Source organism: Thamnophis elegans, chromosome 14 (assembly GCF_009769535.1).
Source record: "Thamnophis elegans isolate rThaEle1 chromosome 14, rThaEle1.pri, whole genome shotgun sequence".
NCBI classification, from domain to species: Eukaryota; Metazoa; Chordata; class Lepidosauria; order Squamata; family Colubridae; genus Thamnophis; species Thamnophis elegans.
In genome coordinates this window covers 7,835,643-7,862,397 of record NC_045554.1, presented here as the reverse complement: position 1 = coordinate 7,862,397, position 26,755 = coordinate 7,835,643, and the positions used below count along the sequence as shown (strand labels likewise).

The 26,755-nt window shown below is 44.0% G+C and overlaps 1 protein-coding gene across 1 annotated transcript; it reads right to left on the bottom strand.

The window, feature by feature from the left end:
* Nucleotides 1–219: 219 nt before the first annotated feature.
* Nucleotides 220–14,837, bottom strand: CLEC19A (C-type lectin domain containing 19A). The gene is made up of 5 exons (XM_032231412.1): nucleotides 14,747–14,837; nucleotides 7,624–7,789; nucleotides 6,528–6,621; nucleotides 3,579–3,711; nucleotides 220–948 (listed from the first exon to the last, which is right to left on the bottom strand). Exons 1-5 carry the CDS (start codon nucleotides 14,835–14,837, stop codon nucleotides 869–871), a joined length of 564 nt encoding a protein of 187 aa, XP_032087303.1. The 3' UTR covers nucleotides 220–868.
* Nucleotides 14,838–26,755: the final 11,918 nt, after the last annotated feature.

The window sequence follows — 26,755 nt, the reverse complement described above, 5'->3', positions numbered from 1 at the left end:
AATGGGTGGAAACTAATCAAGGAGAGAAGCAACTTAGAACTAAGGAGGAAGTTCCTGACAGTTAGAACAATTAATCTGTGAAGCAACTTGCCTCCAGAAGTTGTAAATGCTCCAACACTGGAAGTTTTTTAAGAAGATGTTGGATAAGCTTTTGTCTGAAGTGGTGTAGAGTTTCCTGCCTAAGCAGGGGGTTGGACTAGAAGGCCTCCAAGGTCCCTTCCAACTCTGTTATTCTATTCTAGTCTAGCCTAGTCTAAATTGGCCAATGCCAACTTTGGAAGGGTATTTTTGAAAGGCAAACTTTTAATGTAATTCTTGTGTCAGTCTAAAGCTGAGCTTGTGAACATAAACAAAAAAAAAAGGAAAGGGACATTATTTTTCCAATCAGAGGAGTTACAGTTTCCTTCCACCCATCCCCATTTTGACCCAGAAGGCAAAAAAATATTTTGGCTCCTGCTATCTTTCACCCGTAATCTAGTCGCATCTCTGCCTCTTAACCCTCTTTATGAAAAGGCATGAGCTCACAAAAGCTTTTTTAATAAGACTCTAAGCTCACCAAAGACATAAACTCACAAAAGCTGGTGCATTTTAATAAACTAGGGTTAAGTCGGAAAAGGTGCTCTCAGATTCTTCCTGATTCGGGGCTACCGTGGTCTAACACGTCAGCCTTTCCTGCTCTGATATATTTTGAGCACCGATCCAAGAAAGATTTCTCGGTTGGGAAGACATGAGTCAGTGCAGCGTTTGGTAAAGGATGCCTAGGAGAAGGATCAAACAATACAACACAACATACAAACAAACACTCGTTTCGCTCCAGCTGATCGTTCTGAGCTCAGATGTTTCATTTCTCCAGGGCAGGAACTGCTGGTTAGTCAGCTGCCAAAGAGGGGATCTTACACACAAATGGAAATTCTCGGTTGCAGCTGTTGTCATTCCAAGATCTTAAAGCTGTAAAAGAACACAAAAAAGAAAAAGGAGGAGAGGAGAAGAGAAGAGAATCAGACAGGCTTCCACGAACACAAGGCTCCCCCAATGTAGTGCTTTGCGGTATTGAATAGATCGTCCACTAATGGATCATTCATCAATCATGGCTGACCACCGTGAAGGATGGGTTCCGTTTATTGATCTCTAAAGGTAAAGGTTCCCCTCGCACATACGTGCTAGCCATTCCCGACTCTAGGGGGCGCTGCTCATCTCCGTTTCAAAGCCAAAGAGCCAGCGCTGTCCGAAGACGTCTCCGTGGTCATAACTCAATGCCGAAGGTGCACGGAACGCTGTTACTTTCCCACCAAAGGTGGTCCCTATTTTTCTACTTGCATTTCTTACTGCGAGGTTGGCAGAAGCTGAGACAAGTCATCAGGGGTGGGTTTCGACCGGTTCGCACCGGTCCCTGCGATCCGGTTGGTCGCCGAACCCGGAAGTAAGTAACTTTTGGGAACGGCGAAGCCCCCCCCCCGCGCCCGCGCGCGTCCACACACCCGCGCCCGCTCCTTACCCGGTTTTTACGAATTCTGCGCTTTCCACGCATGCGCAGAACGCATACAGCGCCTGCGCGATCCTCCAGGAGCAGCTGGAGCATCGCGCAGACGCTAGTACGCATGCGCGCACCGCGTGCATGCGCGAGGACGCCGCCGGCCTCGTTCCAACCGATCCGGTTGGAACGGGGCGAGAAACCCACCCCTGCAAGTCATGGGAGCTCACTCCGTTATGTGGCGCTAGGGATTCGAACCGCCGAACTGCCGACCTTTCTGACTGACAAACTCAGTATCTTAGCTACTAAGCCACCGGGGCATCTCTGCAGGTCTACAAAAATACATTTTGGTTTCTATTTTTGTTTTAAGGGTGATCAGCAGGGGTGGGTTTCTCGCCCCGTTCCAACGGCGGCATCCTTGTGCACGCGCGCAGTGCACGCATGCGTACTAGCGCCTGTGTGATGCTCCAGCTGCTCCTGGAGGGTCGCGCAGGCGCTGTATGCGTTCTGCGCATGCGTGGAAGCGCAGAACTCGTCGAAACCGGGTAAGAAATGCGGGCGGGTGGGTGGATCCTTCGGCGTTCCTGGAAGTTACTTACTTCCGGATTCGCCGACCAACCAGTTCGCGGGGAACGCCGCGAATCGCCTGAAACCCACCCCTGGTGATCAGGTGTTTTCTTTTTCTACTGCATGATTTTTTTTTGTATTGAGTTAACCTCTTATATTTTTTAAAGAAGAATGAACAAACTTGAAGTAAAAAGGTAAAAAAAAAAAAGCTTAACTTAAACCTCCAGGAGCCCAGAGCAGCCTACTTACGCCCTGTAGTTGTGTCAAGGCAGAAATCTCTAGTTCTCGTGCCAGGGAAAGCTGTTTTGTAAACAAGGGACAGATGGTGGACCTTTTCAAGGCCAGGAGAAAAAGAATCATGTGTCTGTTGACTCAGGCAGGTGGGAGGTGGGGAATGCATACAACCCAGGATTCAAAGTCCAGGTTTGGAGATTAACATAACTAAGGGTAAAGTAGTTCCTGCGGATTTGAGACTGTGAGAATCGAGAGTCGTTGCTGATTATGCTTCAACACTTATCTCTGTTTCAAGGCCCTTGAGCCACCAGTGTCCAAAGCCATTTCTGTGGTCATGTGGCCAGCGTGACATCACAGAGCACCTCCACCTTCCCACTGAAATGATGTTGTGGCTTGCTGGCAGAGCTGTCAGCAGGTTCAGACAGTGAGGAGGTTGGGGAGGAACACGGGCCAGTCCTGGAGTCTGGGGAAGGCTCTGATGAGGGCTCTGCGTCGGAAGCAGAGAGGGGGCCAGGGCCATATGTCAGTTATCAGCTGCCTTCGGAGTCGGATATTAGTGGAGCAGAAGAACAGCTGGAGCCTGTTCCCGATGTGTGCATGCGCAGAGTTGCCAGACGAAGCGGACAGCTAAAGAACAGGGGTCAACTTGGGAATAAGGCCACAGGTGGACGATGAATGGCCCCTCCCAGAGGAAATAAAAGAGGAGCGAAAGGGGAGGGGAGTTTGCAAGACTATTCATTCCCTTAATTGGCTCGTGACTTTCTGAGACTCCTTGCCAAGTTTTGCAGATATATCAGCCTGGCAGCTCTCCAAGCCAGATAAGGTCTGTGACTGTAAATCCTCCCATGAAAGACTTTGCTGGATGTGAATGAGAAGAATTCACAGTCAATTAATAAAAATATTTGGGCGCCGAACCGGTAGTAATGGCGGCAGGAACCCACCCCTGACCTGGAATGGTGTGACTGGGAGACATCTCCAGTTTGAAGGGGGGCTGATTAGGCCATGTCATGGACATGTGGGTGCAGGGGAAGGGACTTGAACTTTCTTTTGGGTGGGAAAAACCTGGAGCCTTTCAAGATTCGGGATTTCCCAGTCGTGCCAATATGACATCTCTAATAAAATGGGACTTTGAGGAAACGCAAGCCTCAAGGAGTCTTCTTTTGTTGCGGGTGTCTCTTGGAATTCTGACATTGTCCCTGTTCCCACACACAAGAGGACTCCTAGCTTCTTTCTGCCCAGATCTTGCTGATGGCAGAAGGGTTTGGACTGGGGAAGAGGGCATCTTGGAGAGTCGGAGGCCACCTACCACTGCTGTATCTGTACCAGATCTGGACACAGTCTTCCTCCTCGGGTATAGTGTGGATCCCGTCATCTGGTTGATTCCCATCCCAGTAGTTGTAGTCATAGGGAGAGCCATCTGTCCATTCAAAGTTGCTCTCCTGCCAAAGAAACCATGAGATCTTTCATCTTTAAGACCCGAGGACAGTTTTTTTTCGCCCGCATGCAAGAGTGGGTTCCTGCCAGTTCTACCCTCTTCTATAGAAGAGGTTCCACAAATCTACAGTGCCGTTTAGAACCAGTTCCAGCTCCCTCCCTCCCCCCCGCCTGTCTGCACATCATCAAGATGAAGAGCGAGAGGAGGAATTCTGGGAGTTGAAGTCCACAAGTCTTAAAGCTGTCAAGTTTGAACACCCCTGGTTTTTTTTTTTACAGGTTAGGGGTGCAAGGGTCTTGTTACCTGATAGCTTTAAGACTTGCCTGCTTCAAATGCCAGAGTTCCTGAGCCAACATGACTGGAAGAGGAATTCTGGGAGTTGAAGTCCACAAGTCTTAAAGCTGTCAAGTTTGAACACCCCTGAGGTTTTTCTTTTTCTAAAGGGTTAGGGGTGCAAGGGTCTTGTAACTTGACAGCTTTAAGACTTGCCTGCTTCAAATGCCAGAGTTCCTGAGCCAACATGACTGGAAGAGGAATTCTGGGAGTTGAAGTCCACAAGTCTTAAAGCTGTCAAGTTTGAACACCCCTGATTTTTTTTTTCTAAAGGGTTAGGGGTGCAAGGGTCTTGTAACTTGACAGCTTTAAGACTTGCCTGCTTCAAATGTCAGAGTTCCTGAGCCAACACGACTGGAAGAGGAATTCTGGGGGTTGAAGTCTACAAGTCTTAAAGCTGTCAAGTTTGAACACCCCTGGTTTTTTTTTTCTGAAGTGTTAGGGGTGCAAGGGTCTTGTAACTTCCGCCAGTCAGTGCCGACTGGTGACTACGCGGAGGAGAGCCTTCTCGGTTGCAGCTCCGACGCTTTGGAACGATCTCCCCGTGGAGATTCGCACCCTCACCACCGTCCAGACCTTCCGCACAGCCCTCAAGATCTGGCTATCCCGTCAGGCCTGGGGATAAGTCCCTAATTTTGCCCCGCCCGAATGTCGAATGAATGTTGTGTTTATTGGTTATTTTCTTTTATTCACATTTTTTTCTTTTTTGTGTCCTTGTCTCACACACCCCCTCCTATGAAATGTAAGCCGCCCTGAGTCCCCTTAGGGAAAAGGGCGGCCTATAAATGTCAATAAAATGAAAAAAAATGAAACTTGACAGCTTTAAGACTTGCGTGCTTCAAATGCCAGAGTTCCTGAGCCAACATTTTGGTTGCTAAGCAAGAGCGTTGTTAAGTGAGTTTCACCACATTTTACAAGTTGGCCACACCCACCCAGTCACATGGCTGGCAAGCGACTCCCATTCGTTCACGTGGCCGGCAAGCCACTCCCACCCAGTCACATGGCTGGCAAGCCACTCCCACAAAGCAGGCCACACCTACAGAAGAGGTTCTAAAAAAAATTGAAACCCACCACTGCCCGCATGCCATCCCTCTGCTAAACAACTAATTCCCACAACACTGTCAAACTATTTACTAAGGCTGTATTACTATTCTTCTTCTCATCCTTCCTATTACTTATCTCCTTTTCTACTTATGACTATAACCTGTATCTTTACAATTGATATTGTTTTGTTTTGTTTCCTAGTATCACCTTATTTAGTAGTATCCCATGACCATCACTAAGGCTTGTATCTTATGATTTATGATGAATGGATTTTTATGATGACTATGATGAGGATCTATCACATATAGCTTTTATGTATAACTAGTTGAGAACCCGGCATTGCCCGGGTATTTATTTATAGGGGGTGGAAATGTCCAGACCAAATATAATTTCTAATGTTGGATTTTCCCCCTTACCAGAGGGAGCCCCCTTGTGGAGGACTGTGAAGCCGTTACCACTGCGCTGTACAGTAGAAGCCATTTTACGTCAGTACAGTAGAACCTTTTTTTAAAAACCTTTTTAAAGCACTTGTTTACTACAGGTTTGGGCAAACTGGTAGCATTTCGGCCCTGGGATGAGGTCCCAATCTATGATGGGAGATAGTATTTTGATGCCCAGTATCCAAAATGGTGGCTCCTCTGAAAACAGCCACTGATAACACCTCAGACAGACAGAGGAAGGTCTGTTTTGTTTGTGGTAATATCCAGCTTGCGACTGAACCATTGTTTCAAGATTCAGCGTAGGAGGAAATTACAGACATACAAATTAGATTCCGGTCCCTGCTGCGATATGTCTGGACTCTGTATTTAATCACAGTCTGCAGACATTAATGCAAGAGGAGGTTGCAAACCCTCGAGCTACTATTTTACTCGCCAGAAAAAAAAAAATTCTTCCTCAACTTTGACAGCTAGAAGATGTGTGGACTTCAACTCCCAGAATTCCCCATGCTGGCTGGGGAATTCTGGGAGTTGAAGTCCGTACATTTTAAAGTTTCCAAAATTGAAAAATACTGCACTAACATTGGCAGGGAAAGCCACTACTGTGTTTTCCCGAAAACAAGACGGGGTCTTATTTTCTTTTGATCCCCAAAATAAGCGCTTGGCTTTATTTTCGGGAAGGTCTTCTTATTTTTCAGGTGCAGGAGGTGGCGAGCGTGCTCACCTCATGGCTGCTGCTGTGTTACAATATTTTCAGGGAGGGCTTATTTTCAGGGGAGATCTTATTTTAGCGCATGCGTTCAAAAGCCCCATTGGGTGGTCTTATTTTCAGGGAAACAAGAGTAGTATATAATGGGCTGTTCTATACACAGAGTATATAAACAGAGAGCAAACCCCACTCCCTTCTAGCACTGATGACATCATCTAGTTTGGTCATGAAACGTCTGCAAGAAAACCACCAAGCTCAGAGAGCACCAAAGACCCCACAAAAATGGAGATTTCTTACCTGCCTGAGATCATTCAGTCCCATCCAGATGTCCGTGGGTATCCCAGGCACCCTGCTGTTTACCAGGTCATAGACAAACACATTCTCTTTCCAGCTGCCAGATAGACAGGTTACATGAAAGTGTATTATCTATCTCCATCATCTCCATCATCTCCACCTCCATCTCCTCCTCCACCTCCACCTCCACCTCCATCTCCACCTCCACCTCCACCTCCACCTCCACCTCCATCTCCGTATCATCTATATCTATCTCCATTTCCATATCTCTCTATCTCTATATGACCATCAGTATATCAGTATTTCTTATGTACTATTATATGAACACGTGTCGATGCTCAGGAGTTAAGACGTTCTACTCCCCCTCCCAACCTGAAAAGAACTCTCTTCCAACTGCCAGTTGCCTCATATGGGCGTGGCCAGCCTGTCACTCATCCAGCCTGTGGGCTGGCCCAATCACATGGTTTTGTAGCGAAGCACAGCAGGGGTAAAATCAACTTGCCTTCACTACTGGTTCACAAATGGGGACCCTGCAACTGTCGTAAATATTAATCAGTTGCCAAGGCTCTGAATTGTGATCACGTGACCATGGGGATGCTGCAAACAGTCATAAGCAGGAGTAGGATTCAGCCGGTTTGAGGAACCGGATGTTAATTTTATGTCCAGTTCGGTGAACCGGTAGTTCCGATGACCGGTGGGCCCCACCCCATCCCACCTCTCCCAGTAGTCCCCATGTACCCCATTCTGGCTCTCAGGTAACTGAAGGGAGGCCTACTTGGCCCAAAAAGAGGCATGGGGCCATTTTTGCTCCCAAGGGAGCGCAGAAGGCCGAGTGCTGCCTGTCACACCCCCCTGGCCACGCCCACAATTGCCACACCCACACAGCCAGTCATTAGGCAGAGAACCAGTTGCCAAATTAGTTGAATCCCACCACTGGTCATAAGTGTGAAACATGGTCCAAAGTCACTTTTCCCCCCAGTACCATTGTAATTTCAAGCGGTCACTAAAAGAAATGTTGTAAGTTGAGGACTACCTGCCATCAGCCATACAAAAGGAGAACAGGAAGTGCACAGACAGCAGCCCAGTCGATGGTTCTTACCTGTGGATAGATGCTAATTTGGCCGATTTTATTCCGATAGAGAACTCCGCGCAGTACAAGTCAGCCTCCGCCCAGGTTTTATTAACGGGAAAATATCGGTAACAGTAGCCTTCATATTCGGTCCAGAAGAGGGGGCAGGAATAAGACAGGATGGACTCTGGCAACGCTTGGGAGAAAAAATGGAAGAGGTTTTTCTTTTTTTGTAATTTTTTATTTTATTTTCAAAACAAACATACAAATCTTCCTTCTTTACACACTGTAGAAAGTGTATCAGCTGGTTACAAAAGGCTTTTGTGCATCTCTTCCACCGTCATCAAATATAATTCATATTAACTCAAATATCTTAACTCGGATATTTATGATATTACCATCATCATGCCTCCACTTTTATTTGACTATAGTTGTTTGAACGTCCTTCATCCTAAAATATACCAAGATTTAATGCATAACCACATGCTGGCGTTTCATTTACTTATTTATAAAATCCGGAAGAGGTTTTTCAAGGCACACCTTCGTACAGTTCTTTCTCCTGCCTGAGATTTTTTAGATCGTGGCACGACATAACCGCGAACGTCAAAAGCTCGCCGACAAAACCGCGGCGCTAAAACCGCGATGTCAAAAGCGTGCCGACAACAGCGCGCCGACAACAGCACGCCGACAGAAGCGCGATTTAAGTTAAGGTAAGGGTTAGGGTTAGGGTTAGGGTTAGGTTTAGGGTTATTTTTAGGGTTATGTTACAGCGCGCTTCTGTCGGCGCGCTATTGTCTGCACGCTTCAGCGCTCATTCGTCTCCACGGTTTTGACAGCGCGGTTTTGTCACCGCGCTTTGGTCACCCGCGCTTTTCTCGTACGCGCATTTGTGGTGGAACCTTTTTAGATTTCTTTGAGCAACCAAACCTATCAATATTGGAAGGTACCAAATTTCAAGGGTGGGATTCAGCAAGTTCGGACCTTTTCAGGCCCCCTGGATGCTAATTTTACATCTGGTTCACCGAATCGTTAGTTGCAAAGAGTGGTGGGCCTCGCCCACCCCTCCCCTCCCTTCCCAGGAGTCACCACATGGCCCATTTTGGATATCAGGGAAGTGCAGGGCCCACACGGAGGCTCCGGGAGGGTGAAAAATGTATCTCCCCGAAGTTCTGGAAGTCCGCAAACGGGCCTGTTTCTGGCTTCCAGAGGGCCTCTACTGGAGCCCGAGGGAAGCTGTGGTTAAAGTGCAGCATTGCAGGCTAACTCTGCCCACTGCCAAGAGTTCGATCCTGACCGGCTCATGGTTGACTCAGGCCTTCTGAGGTCGATAAAATGGAGGACCCGGATTTTTTTTGGGGGGGGGGGTAATAGGTTGACTCTGTAAACGGCTCTGAGAGTGCTGTAAAGCACCGTGAAGTGGCATATATGTCTGAGTGCTGTTGTTATGTACGTATAGGTAGTTGCAAGTGCTAAATACGTTTGCTATCAGCATGGAGATTACAAGGGTCAAGAAGGCATCCCCTCTCTCAAACCCTAAGCCCATGTTGTCAGATAGGACAAGGGCCAGCCGTTGAGTCTACACATCCTAAGACGGAGCAAATACAGAGAGGATGCTTGAAGGAAATGCAGGAGGATACCGAAGTTAAAAATTCCCCACTCCACAGATTAGATAAAGCTGTCCCTTGCAAGAAAAACACACATTTTTCTAGCCCAGCTCACGTGTTCCATGAGAGCCATAGTTGAGTATAGTATCTGCACCTCCATAACTGTCTGGTTTGGTTCTGCAACCCAACAAGACAGAGACAGACTTCGGAGGATAATCAGAACCGCAGAAAAACAATTACTACCAACCTGCCTTCCGTTGAGGACCTGCACACTGCAGGAGTCAAAAAGAGGACTGTGAAAATATCTAAAAACCCTTCACATCCTGGACATAAATTGTTTCATCTTCTGCCCTCAAAACAAGGCTATAGGGCACTGCACACCAGAACAACCAGACACAAGGACAGTTTTTTTCCCCGCAAATGCCATCACTCTGCTAAAAAATAATTCTCTCAACACTGTCAATCTGTATACTAAATCTGCATTACTATTAGTCTTCTCATCGTTCTTATCACCCATCTCCTCCCACTTATGATTGTGGGACTGTAACTTTGTTGCTTGTATCTTTACAATTTAAATGGATTGTTTCCTAGTATGATTATATGCTTATTTGTACCCTAGGGCTATCTTTAAGTGCTGTATCTTATGATTTGTGACGAATGTATCTTTTCTTTTATGTACACTGAGAGCATATGCACCAAAGACAAATTCCTTGTGTGTCCAATCACACTTGGCCAATAAAGAATTCTATTCTATTGCTATTCTATTGCTATTCTATTGCTATTCTATTCTATTTCTATTCTTCATTCCATTATTCTATTCTATTCTATATTCCATTATTCTCTTCTATTTCTATTCTATTCTATTCTATTTCTATTCTATTCTTCATTCCATTATTCTATTCTTTTCTATATTCCATTATTCTATTCTATTCTATTTCTATTCTATTCTATTCTATTTCTATTCTTCATTCCATTATTCTATTCTATTCTATATTCCATTATTCTATTCTATTTCTATTCTATATTCCATTATTCTATTCTATATTCCATTATTCTATTCTATTCTATATTCCATTATTCTATTCTATATTCCATTATTCTTTTCTATTCTATTCTATTTCTATTCTTCATTCCATTATTCTATTCTATATTCCATTATTCTCTTCTATTTCTATTCTATTCTATTCTATTCTATTTCTATTCTATTCTTCATTCCATTATTCTATTCTTTTCTATATTCCATTATTCTATTCTATTCTATATTCCATTATTCTATTCTATTCTATTCTATTCTATTTCTATTCTATTCTATTCTATTTCTATTCTTCATTCCATTATTCTATTCTATATTCCATAATTCTATTCTATATTCCATTATTCTATTCTATTCTATTTCTATTCTATTCTATTTCTTCTTCATTCCATTATTCTATTCTTTTCTATATTCCATTATTCTATTCTATTCTATATTCCATTATTGTATTCTATTCTATTTCTATTCTATTCTATTCTATTTCTATTCTTCATTCCATTATTCTATTCTATTCTATATTCCATTATTCTATTCTATTTCTATTCTATATTCCATTATTCTATTCTATATTCCATTATTCTATTCTATTCTATATTCCATTATTCTATTCTATTTCTATTCTATTCTATATTCCATTATTCTATTCTATATTCCATTATTCTTTTCTATTCTATTCTATTTCTATTCTTCATTCCATTATTCTATTCTATATTCCATTATTCTATTCTATTTCTATTCTATTCTATATTCCATTATTCTATTCTATATTCCATTATTCTATTCTATTCTATATTCCATTATTCTATTCTATTCCTATTCTATTGTAGTATAGTATAGCCTTTATTGTCATTGTATATCATGTATACAACAAAATTGTTTAATTTAGTGGTTGAAACCAACTTGGAAAAGCAGAACTTCCAAGTTCTCCAGCCTCTTCCAAGGCTGGGGATGCCACCTGGTGTGGAGCAGCGCTAAGAATCCTCAATGGGCTGAGAGGATTCGGTCAGGCTACGATAGCTTCCATTTTTAAAAAAAATAAAATCTCAAGCAGCTTGGCACTGAGTTCAAATCCTAATCAGGGGTTTCTAAGCTGTCCTATCTCATCCACCTCTCAGCATTCCTCTCCAGGAAGCATTCCTCAGGATCCAGGCTGGAATGCAAAGGCGAGTCATCTCAATGGGTTGGCCTTCTGATTTTCAAGCCCCAGTTACCCCAGTAGGTAAGGCTAATTCGATTAACTCCTGGTGTGCAAAAAGGTGAACCCCAGGAATTTCAGGGCTGGATGTGCCAGAAGTGAAGAAGCAAGGGAGCCGAGCCTCTAATTAGCACCTGTCCGGTTAAATTGTCAATGGTCTTTAGAAAAGAAACCATCAAGCTTTGAACTCAAGAGAGGATGCTAATCAAAAAGGACATCTCTGCCCTTGGGCCAATTTGCTGGTAGACCCTGAAAAAGTTGGTGGGGGGAGAAGGGAAGGGGAGAGAAGGGGAAAGGAGAGGAGGGGGGGAAGAGAAGAATGGAAGGAGAGGGGAGGGGAGGGGAGAAGAGAAGAAGGGAGAGGAGAGGAGAAGAGAGAGAGGAGAGAAAGAGGCAGAGGCAGAGGGGAAGGGAAGAGAAGGGAAGGGATGGGAAGAGAAGAGAAGATAGGGAAAGGAAGGAAGAGAAGAGGCAGAGTGAAGGGAAGAGGCAGAGTGAAGGGAAAAGGTAAGGGAAGAGACGAAGGGAAGGGAAGAGAAGAAGAGAAGAGAAGAGAAAAGAAGAGAATGATGGAAGGGAAGAAAGGAGGAGGAGGAGGAGGAGGAGGAGGAGGAGGAGAAGAAGAAGAAGAAGAAGAAGAAGAAGAAGAAGAAGAAGAAGAAGAAGAAGAAGAAGAAGAAGAAGAAAGAAGAAGAAGAAGAGAGCACAGGCAGAAGCAGAAGGAACGGAGGGAAGGAAAAGACCATAAAGAATGTGTGCTTAAAATGGAAGAGATCAGCAGCAGTGGAACCTTCCACAGAGATGCATTGGGAAATTATTCAGACCTCCAGACACTATTCGTAAGTCAAGCCCACAAATTTCTCCACCAAGGTGCAAAAAGACAGAGATCCTGTCAATGCACAGCCCACAGTTAAAATACTAAGCATTGGGGAAAAGGGTGCATTTTTCCAGCCCGCCTTAGAAAAAAAATTAATTCAAAAAAATATATATAATTCTGCTGTCTGCCAATAACAAGTACATTAATTAAGACCTTCGCTCGCTGGCCTTCCCTAAACTCTCATCTCTTCTTCATGGCTTCTTGCTTCAGCCCACCTGTTCGGCATCCAAACTCACCCTCTGCCTGCTTGCTAATCCTTAGCCCAACATCTTGAGTGGCTGAATGCACACATCGCAATGGCTCATTGTCCATGAAATCAACTCCAGTTGGCTGAGTTCACACAATTTGCTGCACCATTATGTCTTGCTGGGCGGGAGCAGGTTCAGCTAAGGTGCTACTCTGGCTGGTGCTCAACTCCACGCCCCAACCTCCCTTTAATTCCACCCAGAGATGTCAGCTGGGTTAAAAAGTACAAGACAACAGAAGTTGTCTACAAATAGTTTTCCAACAACCAGTTTGTGTATTCTTCCAATGCAGAACTTTTCAACCATTGCATCATAGCAAGTTTGGACTCACGATGACTCCCTTGGACGGCAAGGCGATCCAACCATTCCATCGTAGAGGAGATCCACCCTGACTACTCTTTGGAAAGCCAGATCCTGAAGAGGAAACTCGAAGATTTTGGCCACCTAATGAGAAGGAGAAGAGCCTCATGCTGGGGAAGATGGAGGGCAAAAGAAGAAGGACTGCATACGATCCAACCGGTCAGTCCTAGAGGAGATCCACCCTGGCTGCTCTTTAGAAGGCCAGATCCTGAAGAGGAAACTCAAAGACTTTGGCCACCTAATGAGAAGGAAGGACTCCCTGGAGAAGAGCCTCATGCTGGGAAAGATGGAGGGCAAAAGAAGAAGGACTGCATACGATCCAACCGGTCAGTCCTAGAGGAGATCCACCCTGGCTGCTCTTTAGAAGGCCAGATCCTGAAGAGGAAACTCAAAGATTTTGGCCACCTAATGAGAAGGAAGAAGGACTCCCTGGAGAAGAGCCTCATGCTGAGAACAATGAAGGGCAAAAGAAGAAGAGGGGGACGACAGAGGAGGTGGCTGGATGGAGTCACCAAAGCAGTCGGCGTGAGCTTCAATGGACTCCAGAGGATGGTAGAGGGCAGGAAGGCCTGGAGGAATGTTGTCCATGGGGTCGTGATGGGTTGGACACGACTTTGCAACTAATAACAACAGCAACAACATCATAGCAATCGAAAGATCATTGACTCTCTTTGAGTCAAATTTAACTCCTGTATCTACCCAGTGTTAGGAAAGGCAATTTAAAAATTTTATGTGAAAATGCACTTGAAGATTTTTTATTTTATGGATTCGATCAAGGGTGTTCCAACTGTGGTGACTTTAAGACTTGTGGACTTCTATTCTTCTACATGCTGGCTGGGGAATTCTGGGAGTAGACGTCTACAGGTCTTAAAGTGAACAATATTAGATGTACCGTCTAATTACAGAATTGATTATATTGCTATGAAAAAAGAGGTACAACCCCTTTTTTGTAGCTCTTCTCATGCCTACAAAATCTGGACGACATTTGGAGGATGTCGAATTTGTCTACCGTTGAACCATGAATCATTTTTCCCCCTTTGATACATCAACTCTTTGAGTTAATTGATCCCCTCAAGCCTCCAAACGCACCCACAAACTTCAAAATACATCCTAGAATTATTATTTAGGCTTCAAAACAATCTTCCCCAAACAATGCCATGAAAAAAAATATACAAAACGCTTAATAAACAAAAGGAGAATACAAGGAATGAGCCAAGAAAAAAAGAAAGAAAAATAATCACACAAAGAAAGCTTTTACAAAATACATTTAACCAGGTTGGTTAAATAGCTGGTCCACTGTAATCACCCCAACTTGATTGGTTTTACCCACTGGTTAAGTTTTTCTACAATGTATTGTTGTACATACCTATCTGTTTATGATTCAATTTACTTTGCAAGCCTAGACAATAATTTAATAATTTAACTCAACAAGTTACACTCAACAAGTTACACTCAACAAGTTAAACTCAACAAGTTAAACTCAACAAGTTAAACTCAACAATTAGCTACCACAATGGATTTGATCAATCCGTGCTCTGTTAACCTTAAGAAAAGGTGCAATATTTCAAAATGTTCAACATATTCACCTTTTCTATTAAAACAGACATTTCTCAAGCCAAGAGGAAATCTATTAGCAAAGCCACTGTGTTAACCTGTAAGTAAAAACTGGAAACCCTTTGCAGATAAAACACCCTCTAACTAATGGAGTAATATGCTTTGATCCCTTTTGCAGCCAATGCTGAACTAATTACCTTACATTAACCTCCCTCCCCCCCCCTCAAAGGGTTTAGGGTTGCCTTCTTGCTTCAAATGAGTTGAATCAAAAAGATGTCCACTCACCTTGGCTTATTTTAATATTGGTGTGCGGGAATGTATGGGCTACAAGGAAGACGGCAGACAGAGCTGCCCAGAAATTCCACCCATAGACCATCGCTGACCTGAAGGACATCTCACTCTCTCTCTGTCTCTCTCCAGAGCCTCAGAAGGCTAATTGTCCAACCCCTTCCTTCACCTCCCGGGGAGTTTCCAAATGCCACTGAAACTCCTGAAGCAGCTGCAGAGGTTTTGCAGTCCAGCTGTCCCATCTGAAAGAGCAAAATTACTTAACAAGATACGCCAGCCAACATCTTCACTCCATAAAATTACTCACAGTTTCCCCTCCTCCCTCCCTCTCTGTCTCTCTCACTCTCTCTGTCTCTCTGTCACTTACTCTGTGTCTGTCTCTCTGTGTGTGTGTCTCTATCTCTCTGTGTGTCTCTGTGTGTGTTTCTCTGTCTCTGTCTCTGTCTCTGTCTCTCTCTCTCTCTCTCTCTCTCTCACACACACACACACACACACACACACAAACCCTAATGATACACACTCAGACTGTTCCAAATATGTTGGAGCTAAGCTAAAGAACTCAACCAAAGCTATAATATGATTTGCTTAAACATAGCTACATACATACATGCATAGATACATATACTTTTAACAAGATAGAGCACTATAAATAGGGGGGGGACAAAGTAAAGAATAATGAATAAGAAGGTAAATTGAAAAAGAGGTGAGAAAGAAAAGAGAGGGAGCAAAGGAGAGACAGAAAGAGAGAGGGAGAAAGAAAAAAAGGAAGGAAGGAAGAAAAGAGGAAAGAGAGAGAGAGAGAGAGAAAAAAGAAAAAATATAAAGAAGAGTTTCTAATCTTTTTGAAATTGATTATAAATGCATTTTATGCTTTGCATATTATGTTCTCTGTTACATGACAATTTCCACAAACTCTCCTTTCTAATAATCGAGGCCATAAATCACAAACTCATCATGTTCATTTATCAGCAGCCATCATATGTAAAAATAGTCTTCCGTGACTGTTTCAAGTTGTCTTTCCATTAATACTAACAAGAAAAGTTCAGGTTTCAGTTGACACTTAATCTTGAGCATTCTTGGGAGCAGGTTCTGTATTTGAATCCAAAATTTTCTGGCTTTTTTGCAAAAGTCCGCCAGATATTTAGAAAGTCCCTGCTGGAAGATGCAAAGTTAACGACTTAAAAACTGGAGTTGAAAAACAATTGGCTTGATATTGATTTTATTTCTTTACTCATTCTGACATTCTGTCTTCCTCCAGCAACAAACCCAGCATTCATAACCCAAGTTATCCCACATAAGTTTGCATTTCCTATAGTGTTGGACCAATGTTTTATGCCTGAACTTCTCAAACCTGATTAAAAGGTAAAGGTTGGTTCCCCTCGCACATATCTGCTAGTCGTTCCCAACTCTAGGGGGAGGTGCTTATCTCTGTTTCAAAGCCAAAGAGCCAGCGCTGTCCGAAGACGTCTCCGTGGTCATGTGGCCGGCATGACTCAACGCTGAAGGCGCACGGAACGCTGTTACCTTCCCACCAAAGGTGGTTCCTATTTTTCTACTTGCGTTTTTTAGGTGCTTTCGAACTGCTAGGTTGGCAGAAGCTGGGACAAGTAACGGGAGCTCACTGCGTTACGCGGCGCAAGGGATTCGAACCGCCGAACTGCCGACCTTTCTGATTGACAAGCTCAGTGTCTTAGCCCCTGAGCCACCGCGTCCCTCAAACCTGATTAAATGACCCCAAATTGAGTAAAAGCACATTTTCTTTGGGTAATGACGAACAAACTTATTACCCGTATAAATAGGGACATTTAAATCGATTAGCCCAAAACATCTTTCCAGATGAATCTTCTGGAAGATGAATCTGGAGCTGTGGGTTATTTAAACTTTTCAAACGGCAGAGCTAAAGCAACAGATGTCTTTCTGTAACATGGTCCCCTGACATTTCCCTAGTTTTATTTTTAGTTAACCCGTTATCTCCTCTTTAAGTTACAATTATCCAGGGGTGGGCTGCTCGAGATTTGCAGGGGTTCGGGAAAACCTCTAGCTAAGATTCTGTGCAGCTTGGGAGAATCCCCAAATCCCACTCCCAACTGCCCCCCTGCCTCTCCCCTCCCAGAAGTCCCCATGTGGCCCGTTCTGGATGCAGGTAAGTGCAGGGCGCACACGGAAGTGAAAACTGCGCCTACCGGAAGTTCGGGAAGGTTTGGGTGGTTTACAGGGGAAAAATTATTATTCGATTATAGGAGAATTAGAGTGATAAGAGAACAAGGCTGTTTTGGGTCTGCAAAATCTGAGAAGCAGAACTGATTCAGAACACAAGGACGGGAAGAGTTGCAAGGATTTTGATTTGCAAGTGGCCTAATGACAGAAGGCAAAGCGAGGTGTGGAATGCAGTCTGGATTCCCAGGGGGAAGGGTCTGCATTCCAGAGGACCAAGAGTCAGCAAAGTTTAGATAGCCTGGTTGGGAGGAAGAGAGTTAAGACAGCTCCTTCCTAGTCATTCCCAGAGCATAGCTGCAGTTATGCAAATAGCTGGTTTAATTTGGCAAGAGTCTGTCTACAGACCAACAAAGGAAACTATCGTTAAGTAACTCCATGTGTTATTCTCGATTCTTGGGGAACCAACCCTAGTAGCGCTCGAATCTTTAGAATAAGCAACTTTCATCAGCAGGGGATGAAGCGCTAATAGCTCAAGGGCAGGAAGGGAATCGAGAGCAGTGGTGGGATTCAGCCAGTTCGCACCACTTCGGGAGAACCGGTTGGTAACTTTCTGAGCAGTTTGGTGAACTGGTTGTTAGAAGAAATCATTAGGTCAGAGAACCGGTTGTTAAATTATTTCAATCCCACCACTGATCGAGAGGTCTTGTAAATTCAATCCTCAGCTAATCTAAGTATGGGGACCTTCTGCTTTGAATATCTTTTTTTTAAATAGAAATGTTATTTTAAACACATAAACAGGACACAGATTAAAACAACAAAGGAGCAAACAAACAAAAAAGAAAAGAATGCCATCATACAACAGTTCCAGATCAGTATGTCTTTACAATTGGTGTTTTCCCCCTATACATTCATATCTTACATTTGTGGTCCTCTTGTTCTTTACTTATTTGTCTATACTATTCCAAGTTTGTGTTGTATTTGTGCTGATAAATAAATAAAGGGAGACCAGTATAGATCTATTTCAAGCTATTTAGCTCTCATCAGCTAGCCATACCCTTACTGGGATTAGAACCTGTGATGTATTACATATTAGGCAGTTGTGTTAACCACTAAGCCACCAGGTTCTCCTCCTTTATCAGCTGAGCCAGGGAAATAGGTATGTATTTAGTGTCACAATCCCTGGTATGCCCAAATATGGAAATATTCCAAGTTTATTTCTACTTGACTGTTTGTATCAGAATATCACTTTACATATATTGTACATTACATACTTGCTATAGTTTAACTGCTTTATCTTAACATACAATATCTTAACTATATCCTATCTTTTTACTATCTCTTAACACTTCCACAACATCACTATTTTATATTCCCCTACTTCTTGTTGTCAGCCCTCCAAGTATCATGTAGAATTAAATCAGAGTCCAAGGCAAAATGATCCTTAAAATTCCAATTTAATGAAGCAGACACCTTGGCATTGTGCTATGAAATCCCAATACTGGAAATGACATCAGAATCCCACCCCGTTAAAAGTTCATGGTCTTGTACCCACACCCACAAATCCATCACATGGTCCAATCTTCTTCTTCCACGCTGGCATCCACACCCAGCTGCTTCCGGTCAGGTGTGAAAGTGCGGAGACAAAAGATGACCTTGAGCTTCTAGAAAAGAATGATAACAATACATTCCACAATCTCACTCCTGTCTATTCCCCCCTCCCATCAACTATGCTAATGAAACAGCATAATGAAATAAGAGAAAGTGTGGCAGGCCAAACTCCTAAAAGGAATATCATTGCAGGCCTGACACTTGTTTCTATCTTCTAACTATTTATATGATTTATTCCATATTAAGTAGTATTTCTCCTTTCCTTGTATTTCTTTCGTCAGTTTGTTCATCTCCATGCACTCTAAAAATTTTCCTTATCACCTCATCTTCTTCTTTTACTACCTTGTTTCTCCAGTTTTGGGCATACGCTATTCTCTGCCTTGAATATCTTATGAGAGACTCCAAATCCACATTATTGAGGCAGATGACTCACTGGCTTTTCTTGTTAAAAAAGCACCCGATGGAGATAGCTAAACCAAGAAGCGGCACAACTTGGGATGAGCTCAGCCATAAAGCAGATCACAGCCTCTGAGGACCTATTAACTATTATCTATTCTTCTGTAGGTGGTGACCAGGCTGAGCTCAAGGGAGAAGTCAAGCATGCTATCAGTCTTGAGTCCCTTCATGCGCCACCCACCAAAAGTCTTAAGTTCCGCCCTCCTTGAATTCCATTGGCTCTTATCTAGGCCCATTTGCCTTGGCCATTAATAACAAGGGTTGGAAAGGACATTGGAGGTCTCCTAGTCCAACCTTCTGCTCAAACAGGAGGCCCTGCACCATTCCAGAGCATTGCAGTAGTTCAGATTCTTCTTCAGGGGGGAAACACGGGATAAACTTGTACTCATTTTGAACCTAACCCTGATGCCCTTTATTGATTTTGCCTTGTTAGGGATGTAACCAGTGGTGGGTTTCAAAAATTGTTCGAACCTACTCTGTGGGTGTGGCCTCCTTTGTGGGAGTGGCTTGCCGCCCATGTGACCGGATGGGAGTGGCTTGCCGCCCATGTGACTGGATATAAAGATGCTGACGACACTTGTCAGAACCACCTTAAATTACCTCACACACAGCACTGGCATGCATAAGAATATGATGTAAACTTGTTTTTTAAAAGGCATCTTTGGTTTGCGTTAAAACAACTTCAACACACGCAATGTTCTGATTGCACCACAAACGCAGTAGTCATCCTTACCTTTCACAGAGGCACTGAGTTTTATAAATAGGAGCATGATAGTGTAGAATAATCACATCCAAGGACCAGTGGTGGGTTTCAAAAAATTTTGGAACCTCTTCTGTAGGTGTGGCCTGCTTTCCGGGTCCACTGGTGGAACCTCTTCTAACTGGTTCGGTAGATTTGAGGAACCGGTTCTACCTAATAGGTGCGAACTGATAGAAACCCACCTCTGGACGTAACCCTAGCCTTGGCTTGACAATGTATATAAGCCATGATTGTAACAGATGTATCTGTTACTTTAAATGTAAGACAGAGGTAATTGGATGCTATTGCTTTAGGAAGCCATATAAGGAATTAGGAACTGGTACGGTGTTTTCCCGTGATGCTCCTGATTCTTCTGATTGTTTCTGACTGTAGCTTAGTATTGGGAGAGAAGACCGCGTATTGGATGGTTGCTAGCCTGTATAATAGTTACCTGTCAACATGGTGAATTGTGAGTTGAGCAACTGTAACTTCAACGTACTGTAAATAGACTGTGTATATACTTCAAGACTGCTTATAGTCTGTTTGGAGACTATATATTCTATTTTTGTTACGCAAGTAAAGCTATTATTTGTTTCACCTTCGGTGGCTGTGAGTGACTATTCGGCGGCTTATTCGTTACTAACTTCTGCTGCAGAACTCTAGACTCCTAACGGGGATAGACTTAACATGCCTGACGTCTTGCATCCATGTCTTCTGGGGTCTGTGGTTGATCCCTTATTCAGGGAGCACTCAAGACCCTTTAATATCCATCTCCCCAGCTTGTCATCTAAAACCATTTTACCAGTCTCAATGTTGCTCTTTTAGAAGGTCTTTGTACCAACCTCCAGCGTGGCCTGATACAGATCTCGCATTTTGGGTGTTCTCCAGTGGTGGGTTTCAAATTTTTTTTGAACCTACTCTGTGGGTGTGGCCTCCTTTGTGGGAGTGACTTGCCGGCCATGTGACCTGGTGGGAGTGGCTTGCCGGCCATGCGTTCTGTCTGTCTGTCTGTCTGTCTGTCTCTCTCTCTCTCTCTCCTTCCTTCCTTCCTTTTGTCTCTCTGTCCCTTTTTCCTTTTTTTCTTTCATCTCTCTCTCACTTTTTCTTTCTTTTTTTCTTTATTTATTTCTTCCTTCCTTTCTCTTTCTGTGTGAGTGTGTGTGTGTGTGTGTGAGAGAGAGAGAGAGAGTGAGTGAGTGTGTGGTGGGTTTCAAAAATTTTTGGAACCTCTTCTGTAGGTGTGGCCTGCTTTCCGGGTCCACTGGTGGAACCTCTTCTAACCGGTTCGGTAGATTTGACGAACCAGTTCTACCGAATAGGTGCGAACTGGTAGGAACCCACCTCTGGTGTTCTCCTTTTACCTGTTGTGGCCTGTCAGCCGCCGGTCCCCCCAACAGCCAAATCAGAGGAGGAGGTGTGGCAGTCAGGGTTAGCATCAAGGCAACTGAGAGCTCCGAGGAGGAAGAGGGGACGGAGGTGAGGGAGAAAAAAAGACAAGAGATGGAGCCTGGGCCGCCTGTCTGTCCTCAGATGGAGAGTCAACAGGCCCCAGGTCTGGAGGTGGCTGACGAGGAAGAGGAGGAAGCACCTGGCTCCAATGCCTGACATGAGGATGTGCAGAAGGCAGAGGAGAGGAGAGCAGTGGAAATCTATGGGCCGGTCCTTGGAAAGGAAGAGCCACCGCTGCTAGCAAAGCCCCACCCTAGCTCTGGGGATAAAAGGCAGGGAGAGGAGATGAGTAGATGTGGAAGACAATTATTCATCTTCCTGCCGGACAGACTTGTTAGCCTGAGATGAGGGGCTGCCGGTGCTACTAATTAAAGGAATCTTTGAGTTCACGTCAGAGCAGTGGTGGGTTTCAAAATTTTTTGGAACTTACTCTGTGGGTGTGGCCTCCTTTGTGGGAGTGGCTTGCCAGCCATGTGACCTGGTGGGAGTGGTTTGCCGGACATGTGTTCTCTCTCTCTCTTTCTTCTTCCTTTTGTCTCTCTGTCCCTTTTTTCTTTCATCTCTCTCTCACTCTTTCTTTCTTTCTTTTTATTTATTTATTTCTTCTTCCTTTCTTTCTTTCTCTTTCTCTCTCTCTCTCTCTCTGTCAGTCTGTCTGTGTGTGTATGTGTGTGTGTGTGTGTGGCAGTGGTGGGTTTCAAAAAAATTTGGAACCTCTTCTGTAGGTGTGGCCTGCTTTCCGGGTCCACTGGTGGAACCTCTTCTAACCGGTTCGGTAGATTTGACGAACCGGTTCTACCGAATAGGTGCGAACTGGTAGGAACCCACCTTTGCTTCAGAGGGTCGTGTTTGGGGATCTGGGCCAGAACAATACCTCCAAGAAAGATTGCGAGCTTCTCGAACCAGCCCTTGTTTTGCGAGAGCTGTACAAAAGAGGAACACACAGCTCTCAATTGACACAAATAAAACAGATCTTTATTTCCCATAAATAGAACTCTGAAGAGAATACGGGGTATTCGGGGTGAAGGGAGGGGAAGTACAGAAGCGTTTGATGGAGTTGACAGAATCTGAGGATTGTTCCCTTGGTGAGCCATTTTGAGAGAGGGAGGGAATAGTACGGTTGGAAAATATACTAAAGACACAGAAGTCTCCATCGGGAGTTGCAGAAAGGAGCAAAATCCTTCCATTGAACTCGCCCAGTTACAATTTCCACAGTCTAAAGACAGTTCCTGCACGGCAAAATCAGATAGCTTGAAAGCGGCTGAACAAGAAATCATATGGATTTTTTTTCCCCAGCAAACGTTCATGTTTTGCCTTCCGTTTTAGTTTTAGGCGCAATTGACAGATATTTTACAAGTGATACCAACATGTCATGATAAGGGCTGCATTTACAGACCAATAAATTGCATCGCGTAAAAACCATATTGGTCATATTAAAACCAGGAGTGGGATTCAGCCGTTTCGGGCCATTCGGTAGTTCCAGGAAGCATTTGGCCCTGCCCACCCGCTCCTGCGCTATCTTGTCCTATATTTCCCTGTTTTTTTAGCTGAGCTGATTCGCGTGGCACAGTGGATTGCCACGCTTCAGCTGTTTTACTCACAGGCACTGATATAGAAAGTAAGTTTTGAAGTTTAAAAATGTCATTTTTTGCTGTGTGCGCAAAGCAAAGCACGCACTTAACAAACCAGTGGTTAAACCAGTTTGCATCCCACCGCTGGTTAAAACTCTCGTTCTGGTCTCACTCTTGTTTCTCAACTTTGGGAAACTTTGGAGACTTCAACTCCCAGAATTCCCCAGCCAGGCCATTCTCCATGCTTCCTGGAGAATTCTGGGAGTTAGACCACACATCTGAAATGTTCCCAAGGTTGAGAAGCACTGCTCTGCAGCATTCTTAGAAAAGAGCGATATTATCCTGTATTATCTCAATACAAAAGTAGTTAAACCTTAGGACATCCTAGCTGTTCTTAAAAACATGTTGAAACACCGTGAAACTATTTCGCAGTGGAATGAATCCTCGTGTTTAAAGAAAAGGAAAGAATCGTTTGCACAACTAAAGGGACCACATAAGCTAACTAGGTCTTTAATATAAAGGTAAAGGTTCCCCTCGCGGATACGTGCTAGTCGTTCCCAACTCTAGGGGGCGGTGCTCATCTCTGCTTCAAAGCCAAAGAGCCAGCGCTGTCCGAAGATGTCTCCGTAGTCTTGTGACCGGCATGACTCAATGCCGAAGGTGCATGGAACGCTGTTACCTTCCCACCAAAGGTGGTCCCTATTTTTCTATTTGCACTTTTTATGTGCTTTCGAACTGCTAGGTTGGCAGAAGCTGGGACAAGTAGCGGGAGCTCACTCCGTTACGCGGCGCTAGGTATTCGAACCACCAAATTGCCGACCTCTCTGATCGACAAGCTCAGCATCTTAGCCACTGAGCCACTGTGTCCCTATACGTCTTTATAGTAAATTATATTAAATAATATTAAAGACATTCTTTAAATTATATTAAATATATTAACTTATATTAAATATATTATTTTATATTAAATATATTAAATTATATTAAATTATATTAAATATATTAAATTATATTAAATATATTAAATTATATTAAATATATTAAATTATATTAAATATATTAAATTATATTAAATATATTAAATTATATTATATTAAATTAATTAAATTATATTAAAGACATTCCCTATATGTCTTTAATATAATGAGGCAAAAATGGTATCCCGAATGGATTCTTGATTTCAAGAAATAAGGAGAGATGCAACTTTGGTATCTGCCCAATATTTTCCCTCCATCCACATATCTACACAAGTATTCCTCAACTTACTACCATTCATAGAGTAGGCAAGGTTAAAATGGCACTAAAAATTTAAGACTTATGACTGTTCCTCACACTTACAACTCTTGCAGCATCCTCGGAGGGGGTGTGTCACATGATCAAAATTTGGGAGCTTGGCAACTGGCATATATTTACGATGTTTGCCGCCTCCCCAGGGATCATGCGATCCCCATTTGTGATCTTCCCCGTCAGCTTCTGGCAAGCCAAGTCCATGGTGGAAGCTGGATTTGTTGAATGATCATGTGATTCACTTAACGACTGCAGTGGGGTCCGCTTAACAAGACCTGATTCCCTTGATAATGCCTTACTTAGCAACATAAATTCCAGTCTCCATCGTAAGTCAAGGATTAATTAATTTTTTGACCATTTGGCACCTAACTAAACATCATTTCCCCAAATTTAAGCCACTTTTTAAAGAATTTGTTCCAGCAGGTAGATAGTCAAAAGCTCGTCATAAGTTGAAGCAGATAATTACACTGTGATCCAAAAATGAGAGAGTGAAGATCAACTCACAGAGGCTTTTGAAACTCAAGTACCATCTCCACTCAAGTCGGCCCAGAGGTTCAAAACAACAGATGGTTTAAAAAAATTAAACGTTGGTCCAGAATTTTTCACAAGCTTTTTGTCAGTGTAGATATATTCATGAACTGGAATAGGGCTTAGTAACAAGGTCAGCCAACGGGAGCTGAAACAGTTTGGAGCCTGGGCGTGGCTTAGCTCTGCAGCTCTGAGTTCTAAAACTAAAACTGCTGCTCTGAACTGAAACTGTTCTGTCCTCTGCTTTTGTTTTGCTTGTATTTACTACCACGTTGGAAAACCTGCTTTTGGTATCGTGTTATTTACTTCATGTATTATGTTATATATAAAGAGAAGTTAATCAATTCTGCTGAAACAGTTACCTGCGTGTACTTTCTGGATTATGTGTGCTGCAACAAATGCGGACACTTTTCGTTCCAATTCACTCCTGGTCATACATGTGTAGTCAAGAAGCAAGTATGAAATGTACATGTCCAGACCAAAGTCTTCCAATGCTTCGTCACAACCATTGTTCTCTCCTTCTTTCCAACCTACGGAGGTTCCTCCAGGAAATCTATGTGGCTCACCCATTCCCAACCCTTGCGGAGGTCCACTCTGTCTTTTCAAAGCAAAGTGTGGGATCCGTCAAGATAAGATGCGGGACAAAGAAAAGTGGTTATGGGGGGAAAAGACCCTTTGGCCTCCATTGGCCATCCCCCACATGGACCATTCGAGACACAGAAGCACACGTGATATTTGGTTAAGCCACCACAAGAAAAAAAAAAGGACAGGAATTAGACAGCACAGAGTTCGCCCTACGCTCTACTGCTAAAATACTGTCAGAGCTTCTAGCTAGTCTACCATTCACCAAACAGAGCACATGGGGGGAATTGGCATTGTTTAAGACAGGGGTCAGCAACCTGTGGCTCTTTCATCCCTCTGCTGCAGCTCCGTTGACGGTCAGCTCCACAATTGATAGGGCTTTCGGTTAGGACAGGTAGAGGCAAAAGGATGCCAAACTAGGAAGAGACTCTATGGTGGGGGAACCGGACTTCTGGTCAGCAGAGGAAAAAGGACGCTGCGCTAGGAGGAGACTGTATGGTGGGGGAACCGGACTTCTGGTCAGCAGAGGAAAAAGGACGTTGTGCTAGGAGGAGACTCTATGGTGGGGGAACCGGACTTCCAGTCAGCAGAGGAAAAAGGACGTTGTGCTAGGAGGAGACTCTATGGTGGGGGAACCGGACTTCTGGTCAGCAGAGGAAAAAGGACGCTGCGCTAGGAGGAGACTGTATGGTGGGGGAACCGGACTTCTGGTCAGCAGAGGAAAAAGGACGTTGTGCTAGGAGGAGACTCTATGGTGGGGGAACCGGACTTCCAGTCAGCAGAGGAAAAAGGACGTTGTGCTAGGAGGAGACTCTATGGTGGGGGAACCGGACTTCCGGTCAGCAGAGGAAAAAGGACGCTGTGCTAGGAGGAGACTCTATGGTGGGGGAACCAGACTTCTGGTCAGCAGAGGAAAAAGGACGCTGTGCTAGGAGGAGACTCTATGGTGGGGGAACCGGACTTCTGGTCAGCAGAGGAAAAAGGACGCTGTGCTAGGAGGAGACTCTATGGTGGGGGAACCGGACTTCCGGTCAGCAGAGGAAAAAGGACGCTGTGCTAGAAGGAGACTCTATGGTGGGGGAACTGGACCTCTGGTCAGCAGAGGAAAAAGGACGCTGCGCTAGGAGGAGACTCTATGGTGGGGGAACCAGACTTCTGGTCGGCTCCAGAATTGAATGGGGGGTTTCCGGTTAGGAGCTTTGTGGCTGTTTGACTGTTTAAGATTGATGACCCCTGTGCTAAGGCAACGAATCGTAGGAATGGAGAGTTACAATGGAGCAATAAGGACAGGAAAAGTCCATGTAGCCCAGCATGTTTTTATGGCTAATGATCTGCCCTAGATGGTAATGCCAGGTGGCAACTAAAGGAGGCCTTCGAAACCACGGGCATCTTTCCAAAAGCCCACCCTTCCTGAACAGTGACAAGAGCATCTTGGATAAGGGTGCATCCATGAAGAACCCGAGACAACTAAAACTTGGAGGCGAGACTTGAAGATGACCAAAACTCGGTGATCAATGGCAAACATTGGGCTGCCAATGGTTGAGGATGGCCAATCCAAAGGCAATGAACTTGTAACAGCGTGCATGTAGGGAACTGGTCTGATGGGCATTGGGGAGCCACGTGGACGCC

Excerpts from the sequence above, each read along its gene's own strand:
- CLEC19A (XM_032231412.1), bottom strand. The coding sequence starts at position 14,837 with ATGGTCTATGGGTGGAATTTCTGGGCAGCTCTGTCTGCCGTCTTCCTT. Across the intron at positions 7,790-14,746 it reads CAATATTAAAATAAGCCAAG|CGTTGCCAGAGTCCATCCTG; the intron begins GTGAGTGGACAT and ends TTTTCTCCCAAG. Across the intron at positions 949-3,578 it reads CTGGTACAGATACAGCAGTG|CTTTAAGATCTTGGAATGAC; the intron begins GTAGGTGGCCTC and ends GTTCTTTTACAG.